Consider the following 10,732-nt stretch of genomic DNA (forward strand, 5'->3'; position numbering starts at 1 on the left):
TCTCTCCCTGCTCCCTCCCCCGGCTCATGCATGTTCTCTCCCCCCAACTCTCTCTCTCTCTCTCTCAAAAAAAAAAAAGTGTCAGGGCACTTGGGTGGCTCAGTCAGTTAAGTGTCTGCCTCCCGCTCAGGTCATGATCCCAGGGTCCTGGGGTTGAGCCCTGCATCCGGCTCCCTGCTCAGCATGGGAGCCTGGATTTTTTAGGCAAGAAAATAACTGTTCATTATTAATAACTTCTAGTGGCATGCGAAAAACCGCTAAAAGAAAACAAGCCATGTATAAAATATGTTATCGGTTAGGTAAATATAAAATATATTGTTTGTATGAATTCATATGCACAACATACATAAGAACAAACTATGAACCCCCAATTCTGAAAGAAATGGTTGATGCTGATTCAGGCTCAGGAGGGAAAGGACCATATAAACAAACAAAAGACGATCACAAGAGACAATTAACAGACAGTGCTGTGCTTCTAGGGAGATTATCACAGACCGTATCATACCTACGTGACTACCAGCCAGGGCTGTGCCTGCAATTACAGACCACTGATGGGGGCGCCACTTAGTGAGATCACAGCAGGCTCCAGGCATGGTGCCAAGAGCACACAAATCCATCTCTTACAGACCCTAACAATGCTGAAAATGGACTGCTGGTGTTCCCACTCTACAGCTGAGGAAACTGAGGCCAAGAGAAATTAGTAAGCGACCTGCCCGTTTGAGAAGCTAATAAAGAACTGGGTTCAAACCTGTCTGAATGGGTCAAAACCTATGCTGTCCACTTTCCCACAATGCCTTGCTCCACAAAGAGAAGGAGCCCACCCCCTCTCCCCCATTCATTCAACCGCTGACCGTCTGTGATGTGCAGCGACAAACTTCAATGGGACCGACCCTCTCCTGATGAAACCCCAAGTAAGCGGGCAGTAAAATCAAGTAAATTGCAACTCATGTGCACTATGGTAATTTCATCATGTCCACAACCAGTAAAGGTAACTTCACTGATAGCTCACCGAGGCTTGATGCAGAGAAGACAAGCTAAGATACGTGCAAATAAAAAACGAGTTAACTCTATCCTATCCCTTTTCCACTAAAAAAAAGGTACAACAAAATGATAAAGCTAGTATTTGAACTACTCCTTCTTTTAAAGTAAACTAGCCACAGACTCTGGTGCTTTAGTACTGAAAATCACTTGCAACACTCTCTGAACTAACAAGAGACACAAATGAAGCAACTGTTGGTACATCAAGATACGATGAGAATGGCTGATAAAAACTACAGTAGGGGGGACGCCTGGGTGGCTCAGTGGGTTAAGCCTCTGCTTTCGGCTCAGGTCATGATCTCAGGGTCCTGGGATCGAGCCCCAAATTGGGCTCTCTGCTCAGCAGGGGGCCTGCTCCCCCCCCCACCCCCGGTCTGCCTCTCTGCCTACTTGTGATCTCTCTGTCAAATAAATAAATAAAGTCTTAAAAAAAAAAAAAACTACAGTGGGGCACCTGGCTGGCTAAGTTGACAAAGCATGCAACTCCTGATCTTGGGAGTTGTGAGTTTGAGCTCCACACTGGCGCTCGAAGAGATTACTTAAAAAAACAAATAAAAGGGGCACCTGAGTGGCTCAGTGGGTTAAAGCCTCTGCCTTCGGCTCAGGTCATGATCCCAGGGTCCTGGGATCGAGCCCTGCATGGGGCTCTCTGCTCAGCAGGGAGCCTGCTTCCCCCTCTCTCTCTGCCTGCCTCTCTGCCTGCTTGTGACCTCTTGCTCTCTGTCAAATAAATAAATAAAATCTTTAAAAAAACAAAAACAAAAACAAACAAACAAAAAAACCAAATAAAATCCTAAAAACAACAACAGAACACAAAGAAAATGGTCCTTTGTACCAGTGGAAGAACGCAAGGGTCAGGGAGAGCTTCAAACAGGAAGTGACACGTCTGCTGTCTCTGAACAGACTGTGTTCTCTGGTGGCTACATTCCTCATAGAGCAACAGGCAAGTATTCAGAAAACCAGAAGTAGTTCCGTTTCAGCTAGAGTATATGGCAAGCACGTCAACAGACCAATCCGGGAATCAAAAGGGGGCAGAGATAAATGGTTACCAAAGTCCCTGTAAGTCAGATTTGTAATTAGAAAGATGTGCTGGAAGGGTGGGGAACAGAGTTAATGAACACCCATGAGCTTAGAGAGAGCCAAGGAAAGTTCCATTAAGGCGGGCACTTCAGGGGCACCTCGGTTAAGAGTCTGCTTTCAGCATGGGTCATGATTCCAGGGTCCTAGGCTGAAGCCTTGCATCAGGTTCCCTGCTCATCATGGCGTCTTGTTTCTCTCTCTCCTTTCACCCCTCTCCCTGCTCATTCTCTCTCTCTAATAAATACAATGTTGAGGGGAAAAAAAAATAAGGATACTTCAGCTGGATCTCAAATAGGAATTTTGTAGATAAAGTAATAATAACAGTAAAACTAATATAGTAATTTACCATGCCAGCCACTGTTCTAAGATTTGAACATAGAGTAAGTCGTTTAATCCTTACAACAATCCCATGAGGTAGGTGCTAACATTGCTTCCCACTTTATAGCTGGGTGCAATGAGGCACCGAAGTGCTGTATATTTACTCTCAGTCACAACGCCAGTAGAGGAGGCCATGAAGCCAGGGCCCACGCTCCAACTGGGACCAACTAAAGTGGATAGAGAGGCCCTCCTGCAGCCACAAAAGGCACAGGCAAAGAGATGAAGATGAAAAGAAGTGGCACCCAATGCTTGGTGTAGAGATGACTTTTTAAAAAATTTTATAAGAAAAAAAAATGAAAAAAGTGGCAAATTCATGGAATAAAGTAGTGAGACTGAACATAGAAAGAAATGCAGCAGATCATGCTAAGGCGGGCCTTCCTGCAAAAGCCATGAAGGTTTCCCTCAGGAAAATAACATGTTTAGTATGTGCTTTAGAGATGATTTAGGCTGCACTGTGGAGGGTAATATTTTGGGGGGGAGGGAGGTCAGTAAAGGGAGCTAGAGGAGAATGGAATGTAGATAACCTAAAGGAGTTAAGGGAAGAATCCAGACCAAAGAGTACCAACAATGCAAGAAGCCTTGAAAGATTTTTTTTTCCTCCAAAGGCCCTGGTGAATCAATGGAAATGAGAGGAGACAAAGTCGAGAAAGACCCCAAGGTTCCTAGCTCAAGAACTAGGTCAGCAACACATCAGTTAGGCCCATAAAGAAGACTGTAGAGGAGTGCATTTGGGAGAGAGAAAATACTAAATTTGAGGCACTTGTAATACTTGTGGGCTAGCAGTTAAGAAACAAATTGGGAAGGGGAGGATGGGTGGCTCAGGCGGTTAAGCATCCTACTCTTGATTTTGGCTGGGGTCATGATCTTGGGGGTCCTGAGATCAAGTCTCATGTCAGGCTCCGAGCTCAGCAGGAGTCTGCTGAAGATTCTCTCCCTGCACCGCACCCTGCTTGTGTGCCTGCTCGCTCTTTCTGTCTCTCTCAAATAAATAAATAAACCTTTAAAACAAACAAGCCTGGAGCCCACATGAGCACTCGGAGCTATAGATACAAACCTGGAAGTTATCAGGCCATGGGTGAGTTCCAAAGCCACAACGGCCTAAGGAGTTCATGAAAGAAGAATCTTCGGAGGAAGAATCTTCAGTCAAGTCTGGAAACCTCACCAACACCAAATTTAAGAACCAGTCACAGGAATAATTAAATGTAAGTGGTAAGAAGACAGGAAGATCCCAGAAACTGAAGGAAAGGTTTTAAGAAGAGGGCAGCCAACAGTGTCAACTGCTACAAGTTCATGTGAGGCTTGGGGGTGGGGGGGGGGGGGGAAGTCCACTGAAATCAGCACGTAAGAAAGGACTGGTATTCTCTGTCCCGGTAATCACACCAGAGGACTTCACAGTCGACTTAAACATGCATGGAAATGAGAAAGTGCAGGCTGTCAGCAGGAACAAGAGCTAACAACTACAAAGCCCTTTGTGTCAGGGGCTGTTCTAAGTGCTTCTCATATATTAACACACTGGATCCTCTAAAACCTCTACATTTAAAAGACCCCTCTCTACTGTTTTCCTGGTTTTACAAAGACAAAAACAAAGGGAGAGAGGTTAAACAAGTTGCCCAAGATCACGCACTGGGAAAAAACCATGTAAGGATTTGATCCCAGGCAGTGTGACTAGTAAGGCCATGGTAAGAGACAACTCTTTCCAAAATTGGAAAATAAAGGGAAGAAAAGGGAAACAAAATTCACTGACTTGTGCCTACATGACAGGTACAGATCTTAAAAGGTACATCTCTTGAAACATTTCCAAAAACACTGAAAAGGGAACTAGCCTGAAAGACAAGTCAACCTGTGTTTTCGTTTTTGCAGTTAAGAGATAGGAGGGCAGCATGGAGCAGAGAGGAAAGAGGCTCCAGAAAGGAAAGATAAAGCACAGATCTCAATCTGAGAACTGGCACTTCAATCTCAACCTGACACCCTGGACTCAAAAATTCTTTGTTGCGGAGGGCCACCCTGTGCATTGCTGGACTTTTAGCCACACCCCCGTCACCCACCTCACTGGATGCTAGTAGAGCCCTCCCTCCCCAAGACGGGGCAACCAAAAATGTCTCCAGTTCAACACTGAATGTGCCCTGGGGGCAAAAGTGCCCCTGGTTGAGAGGGGCTGCATTACAGTGAGGGATCATACAGAGAGAGCAAGTTCTAGAGGATGGATCAGGACCAAAAGTGCAAACTGAATCTGTACGAAGTGGCAACAACTTTGCTAAAGATCAAATGTAAATTAATTACCTTTATGTCTGGATCTGACAGCTGGTTCTTCAACAACTCGAAGTCATTGGTTTCACCCTAAACAAGAACAGGGTGAAAAAAAAAAAAAAGTAGTTCTGCTTGCTTCAGTTTCCTGTTAAAGACGAAAAGCAGGACTTTTAACTATTACAAAAGGAACATCATAACTTTCACACATCAGTGGACTGTAAAATTGTTAACTCCAAACATTTAAAAACTCATGTTAGTACAACTAGGTGGCGTGGAAAAAAATAAAAATGAATACTGAAAGGTTGTTCACATTTAGGTATACCTGTGTACTGACAGCTGAATATGACAACTGATGACGCAAGATACCATCCATTCACATACGCGGATCTAAAATGCTTATACGTATAAAAACGAACATTCATAATTTCCCTCCATCACCGAGATTTAGTAGAAGCACTTCTAAAGTAAAACAAAATCAAAACAAAAAACAAAACCAACCACTACTGATAGAGCTGGTTTATTGTCCCAAACAATGTGTAGCTAATTCCTTAAGAAATAAAATGCTCTTGGGTGCCTGGGTGGCTCAGTCAGGTAAGAGTCTGCCTTCAGCTCAGGTCATGATCCCAGGGTCCCAGGATCGAGCCAGCAATGGGTTCCCAGTTCAGTGGGGAGTCTGCTTCTCCCTCTGACCCTCCCTGCTCTGGTGTTCTCACTCACACTGTCTCTCTCAAATAAATAAATAAAATCTTCAAAAAAAAATTTTTGTGTGTGAAGAAAGAAAAATGCTCTGATCTAATAATGACTTTTATTCTAGCACTTGCTCACGTTTTTTAAAGATACTCTGTAAGTAAAGCATGTGAAAATATACAACCTCAGCAAAGAAGTTATTACTCTAATTCTAAGCTGATAATATAATGCTGTTATTAAATAACTGACTTCAAGACTAACATCTCAAATTCACTTTATTATGACTACTGGTCTTTAGTTTTATAAAAAGACTTGAGCGTATCCTAACCAGTAACAAATTAACCAAACCTCTGGGGCACCTGGGGGGCTCAGTGGGTTAAGCCTCTGCCTTCAGCTCAGGTCATGGTCTCAGGGTCCTGGGATTGAGCCCTACATCAGGCTCTCTGCTCAGCGGGGAGCCTGCTTCCCTCTGTCTCTCTGCCTGCTGCTCTGCCTACTTGTGATCTCTCTCTCTGTGTCAAATAAATAAAATTAAAAAAAAAAAAAAGAAGAAGAACCAAACCTCAACATATCAATTACATCTCAATAAAGCAGGGGGAAGGGGCACCTGGGTGGCTCAGTCATTAAGTGTCTGCCTTCAGCTCACGTCATGATCCCAGGGTCCTGCAATGGAGCCCCACATCAGGCTCCCTGCTCTGCAGGAGGCCTGCTTCTCCCTCTCCCCACTACCCCTGCTTGCGTTCCCTCTCTTGCTGTGTCTCTCTCTGTCAAACAAATCTAATCTTTTCAAGCAAGCAAGCAAGCAGGAGTGGGCAGGAGACAGGACACCAAACCTCACATTATCGCCTCTTACCTTTTTGTACTTCAGCAAGACTTCTGTCACAGTCCCACCAAACCGAACAGTTTTTCTTGGGGGAGAATTGAAGAAATCATTCTCTAATGTGAGCATATCTGAAAGCCTGTAGAACCAAGATTATCACACTATTAAGTGCAGGACAAAGAATAATAAAAATTGTAATAGTCAATATTTATGGAGCCAACATCATTCCATGGGACTACTGCTAGAGCCTCCTACCTGGCCTCCTTGCTTCCACTCTAACCTCCCAAAGTCTTCAGTCAGTGATCTAATGATCTTTCCAAAACTTAAAACAGGTCCTGCTACTCTACTCTCCTGTTAAATTCTCCAAAGGTCTTCCACCTCACTTAGAATATAATTTCAAGGGGCACCTGGGTGGCTCAATGGGTTAAGTCTCTGCCTTCAGCTCAGGTCATGATCCCAGGGTCCTGGGATCGAGCCCCACATCGGGCTCTCTGCTTGGCAGGGAGCCTGCTTCCTCCTCTCTCTCTGTCTGCCTGCCTCTCTGCCTACTTATGATCTCTCTGTCAAATAAATAAGTAAGATCTTAAAAAAAAAAAAAATCCAATTTCAAACTCTGTGTCACTGTCTTCAAAGTCCTACATTAAACTGGCCCCTGCCTACCTCTCTGACCTCATCTCCACTTAACATGCTGCGACCATAGTGTCCTTGCTATTCTTCAGACTTGCCAAGCTGATTCCCATTTCTCTTACTGTTCCCTTTATCTGAAATACTCATGCTCCAGATCTAGACACAATGAGTTCCTGTATTAGTTCAAGCTAAAGGTCAAATGTCAGAGGGGCCAAAATTGAAAGTATCCATCCCCTCACTCCCCCTATTACCCTGTTTTTATTTCTTCAGGTTATCTCTACCTGAAACCATGCTATTCTTTTATTTATTTGCCTGATCACTGTCTTTCCCTCCTTAAGCTCTGTTAAGAGCAGATGTCTCTTTTGACAGCTACTGGTTTTACTGTATAACCACAAAAGTACAGGCACTTAATAAATACTATGAAGGATACAACTGCTAAGTGTTTCACAAAGTTTTTTTTTTTTTTCCTTTTACTCAGAGCGGAGTAGTGGGGGGAAAAACAGCAACCTACTAATGACTCCAAAAGTTAAACCCCAAAATGTTTTATGGGGATTAGGTGCTTTCAAAGTTAAGAAAGACAGGGACGCCTGGGTGGCTCTTGATTTCGGCTGAGGTCATGATCTCAGGGTCCTGAGACTGAGCCCCACCTCCAGCGCTGAGCTCAGCGGGGAGTCAACAGAAAACTACGAGTTCATTTGCCATCAACGACAACGTCCGCCTGATAAAGAGCTCAGGGAACGCTCTCCACGTCTAGACGAAGAAGCGGGAGGGATGAGTAAAGGAGAAGGTAGTCCCCCGGCCCCGGCCTGGGGCGCTACGAGACAGCCCCGTGGGGAGCAATGGGGACTCTGGAACGGAGAACAGATTCACTTTCCCAGCCCCTCTCCCACCTTTACTACCCACTTAAGGGGCCTGGCCTTACTCCCGAGAACCTGAGATGACCCTCTCTACCCGTTGCTCCCACGATTCCCTCAGCTCTTTCACATCCGCGGTCCTAACCCCGGTCCCTGGGCTTCGGTCCCAGAGGCGCAGAAGGGAACGTCCCGGACTCTCACCCGGTCCTCGACGCGCCCAGCGTCTTGACTGCAGAGGCTGCGGCGGCCGCATCCCCGGGAAACCGCGTGTGAAGCAACGGGGCCGCCATTGCGCCGGACAAGCGCGACGACTGCGCTTCGCACCGGAAGTCGTGCTCCTTCGGGCATGCCCTGTGGCCCGGAAGACGCACGCGCGAAGGGCGGCCTCCAGCCAATCAGGATTCCCGAGTGAGAGGGCGGTGATCCCGGCGGGCTAGAGCGCCGCCAAAGCTCGCTCTCCTCCCCGCTCTGCGTCAGGGCCTCTCCTCGCAGCTGGAGGACTTTCCGAGGGGTGCGGCGTTTGGAGTGGCCTCCGCGCTGGCAGAGGAGAGATCTTAGGCGGCTCCGAGCAGCTCCCGATGTCGTGAAGGAAGCGCGAGAACCCCCCGGGAGGTGCTAAGCGGTGGCCGGGTTCCACGAGTATTACGGAGTCAAAGCATCCCTTAAAGAAACCGAGGCTCTAATTAACCCAAACCCGCGCCGCGATGGGGGGGCGGCCGGGGGATTCGAACTAGGCTGCTCCACCGAGCATCCTGGGCTCTGTACCCTTGGCGCTATCCTCGCAGACGTCCAAACTCATCTTGGGTATGAGGTTTGATGGAGCGATTTGCCCAGAAATCCCCGCGCTGTGGTGGTCTGGGGTGAAAAATCAATGCGTGAGAGGAGACAGTTTGCAAGAGGCGTTAGGCTTTGAACTTAAATTTTTAAGGGAGGTCCAGGGGTCAGCCAGATCAACAAAGCAGCGAAAGGTTTTCCAGCATGGGGAACAGCAGGTGCTAAGGCATGGTGGGTGGGAAGGAAGCGGAGGGAAAGAGGGATTGCCCCTCCCCTCAGTTTCTAGGAATGGAAAATGTTGTAACCTTTGGGAAACTGTATAGAACCATCAAAAGGATTTTAAACCAACGACAGCAACTTGTTAAATATAAAGCACTGTTCTATTTTGCAACAGTGTAAAATCAGTAACTATCTGCCGACTCCATACGGTCCCAGCATTTCTCTCTCTTTTTTTTTTTTTTAAGATTTTGTTTATTAATTTGACAGAGATCACAAGTAGGCAGAGAGGCAGGCAGAGAGAGAGGGAGAAGCAGGCTCCCCGCTGAGCAGAGAGCCCAAAGTGGGGCTCTATCCCAGGACCCTGAGATCATGACTTGAGCTGAAGGCAGAGGCTTAACCCACTGAGCCACCCAGGCAACCCAGTCCCACCATTTCTTATGCCACTGGTTTAGAGTTCCTTCGGAATGTTGGTGAGATATCATCAATGTCCTGAGAGCAGAAGAAATTGCACCCTAACTCACAGATACTCCCAGACAGACTTTGAAGTTGGAATCTTATCCCCTCCATCCCCAAAGCAGAAGGAAAAAAAAAAATTAAATCACATTCATTGGCACTCTCAAACAGTCAGTAGAAATTTAACTGTGCACTGTCAAACAATTTGACAATTACTTTATTCTTTCTTTTTTAAAAGCCTGGCATGCATGAAAAAACATGTTAATGCAGGCTATATATTATAATAAAATGGATACCGATGAATGATGGCCCAATTTATGAAACAGAACTTGAACCTGTATTGTTGAAGCTTCTTTTTTTTTTTAATTTTTAAAGATTTTTATTTATTTATTTGACAGAGAGAGATCACAAGTAGGCAGAGAGGCAGGCAGAGAGAGAGGGGGAAGCAGGCTCCCTGCTGAGCAGAGAGCCCGATGCGGGACTCGATCCCAGGACCCTGAGATCATGACCTGAGCCGAAGGCAGCGACTTAACCCACTGAGCCACCCAGGCGCCCCTTGTTGAAGCTTCTTGTATGTTCCTCCCAGTTCCCACCTTCTCTCTGCTTCTTCCCAAAGCTAATTACTACCCTAACTTTCTAAAACCATTTCAACTTTTCTTATGTAATTACCATATATATTCCTAAACTATTATAGATACACACACACACACACACACACACTTTTGCTTATCTTTCCATGATAAAATTATTTCCATTCTGCATTATACTTCTGATTTCAATCCATCCCTGTTGTGTTTCTCTGCCATGCAGCATTCCATTATATGAGTATACCATGATTTATATATCCATTTTCTTATCACCAACATTTAGATTATTTTTTCCTCCCCCAACCCCCACATATTGCTGTGAATATGCTTGTATAGCCTCCTGAATCATGTGTGTAGAAATGTTTCTAGGGTAGAATTTTTGGCTTGGAGGGGATTCAAGACACAGTTGAAAGAGTTTTCCAAAGTGATTGTGCCAGTATACACCCAAGCAATACCTTTCCCTTAAGCTTGAGCACAGCTCCTTATTTTCCCAAAGCACAGTTAAGACTAGATTCCATGTTAAAAAAATTTTCAATGGAAGCTTCAACATATACAAAGAAAGTCTTAAAGCTAAATAGCATAATTCACTGTTGAAGATCTTTGGTCATGTCCCTTCATTGGGGGTCCTCTACTCAGTCACCCTATTCCATGGGCCAACTCATCTTGCCAGGACAAAAGCTTTCTTTATCCAGTCTTGCCTTCCCTGGAGTCCCATCTTTTTTTAATCTCCAGCTCTAATCAAAGAAAGTGAAGACTGGGGCACCTGGCTGGCTCAGTCTGTAGGTTGATCTCAGGGTCTTGAGTTCAAGACCCACATTAGGTATAGAGATTATTTAATAAAAATAAAATAAAAAGGAGTTCTTTCTTTGGCAGCACATGTACTAAAAAAAAAAAAAAAAAAAGGAAAGGAAAGACCTATCCTATAAAAAAAAAAAAAAAAAAAAAACAACAACAAAAACGAAAGGCAA

The 10,732-nt window shown here is 45.2% G+C and overlaps 1 protein-coding gene across 2 annotated transcripts in view; it reads right to left on the bottom strand.

The window, feature by feature from the left end:
• The window catches only part of RRN3 (RRN3 homolog, RNA polymerase I transcription factor), a 28,031-nt gene extending 19,962 nt beyond the window's left edge, over positions 1 to 8,069 (bottom strand). The window contains exons 1-3 of one of the 2 annotated variants that reach the window (XM_032836257.1): positions 7,933 to 8,069; positions 6,284 to 6,338; positions 4,777 to 4,833 (exon numbers count right to left, since the gene is read on the bottom strand). In XM_032836257.1, the coding sequence (XP_032692148.1) occupies positions 4,777 to 4,833; positions 6,284 to 6,338; positions 7,933 to 8,021 (201 nt within the window). In that variant the 5' untranslated portion in view covers positions 8,022 to 8,069. Of the gene's footprint in view, positions 1 to 4,776; positions 4,834 to 6,283; positions 6,390 to 7,932 lie in introns of both variants that reach the window. The other variant, XM_032836256.1, reaches the window with a different exon arrangement.
• Positions 8,070 to 10,732: the final 2,663 nt, after the last annotated feature.

The sequence above is a fragment of the Lontra canadensis genome, unplaced genomic scaffold, assembly GCF_010015895.1.
Source record: "Lontra canadensis isolate GAN:19392208 unplaced genomic scaffold, GSC_riverotter_1.0 scaffold91, whole genome shotgun sequence".
NCBI lineage: Eukaryota > Metazoa > Chordata > Mammalia > Carnivora > Mustelidae > Lontra > Lontra canadensis.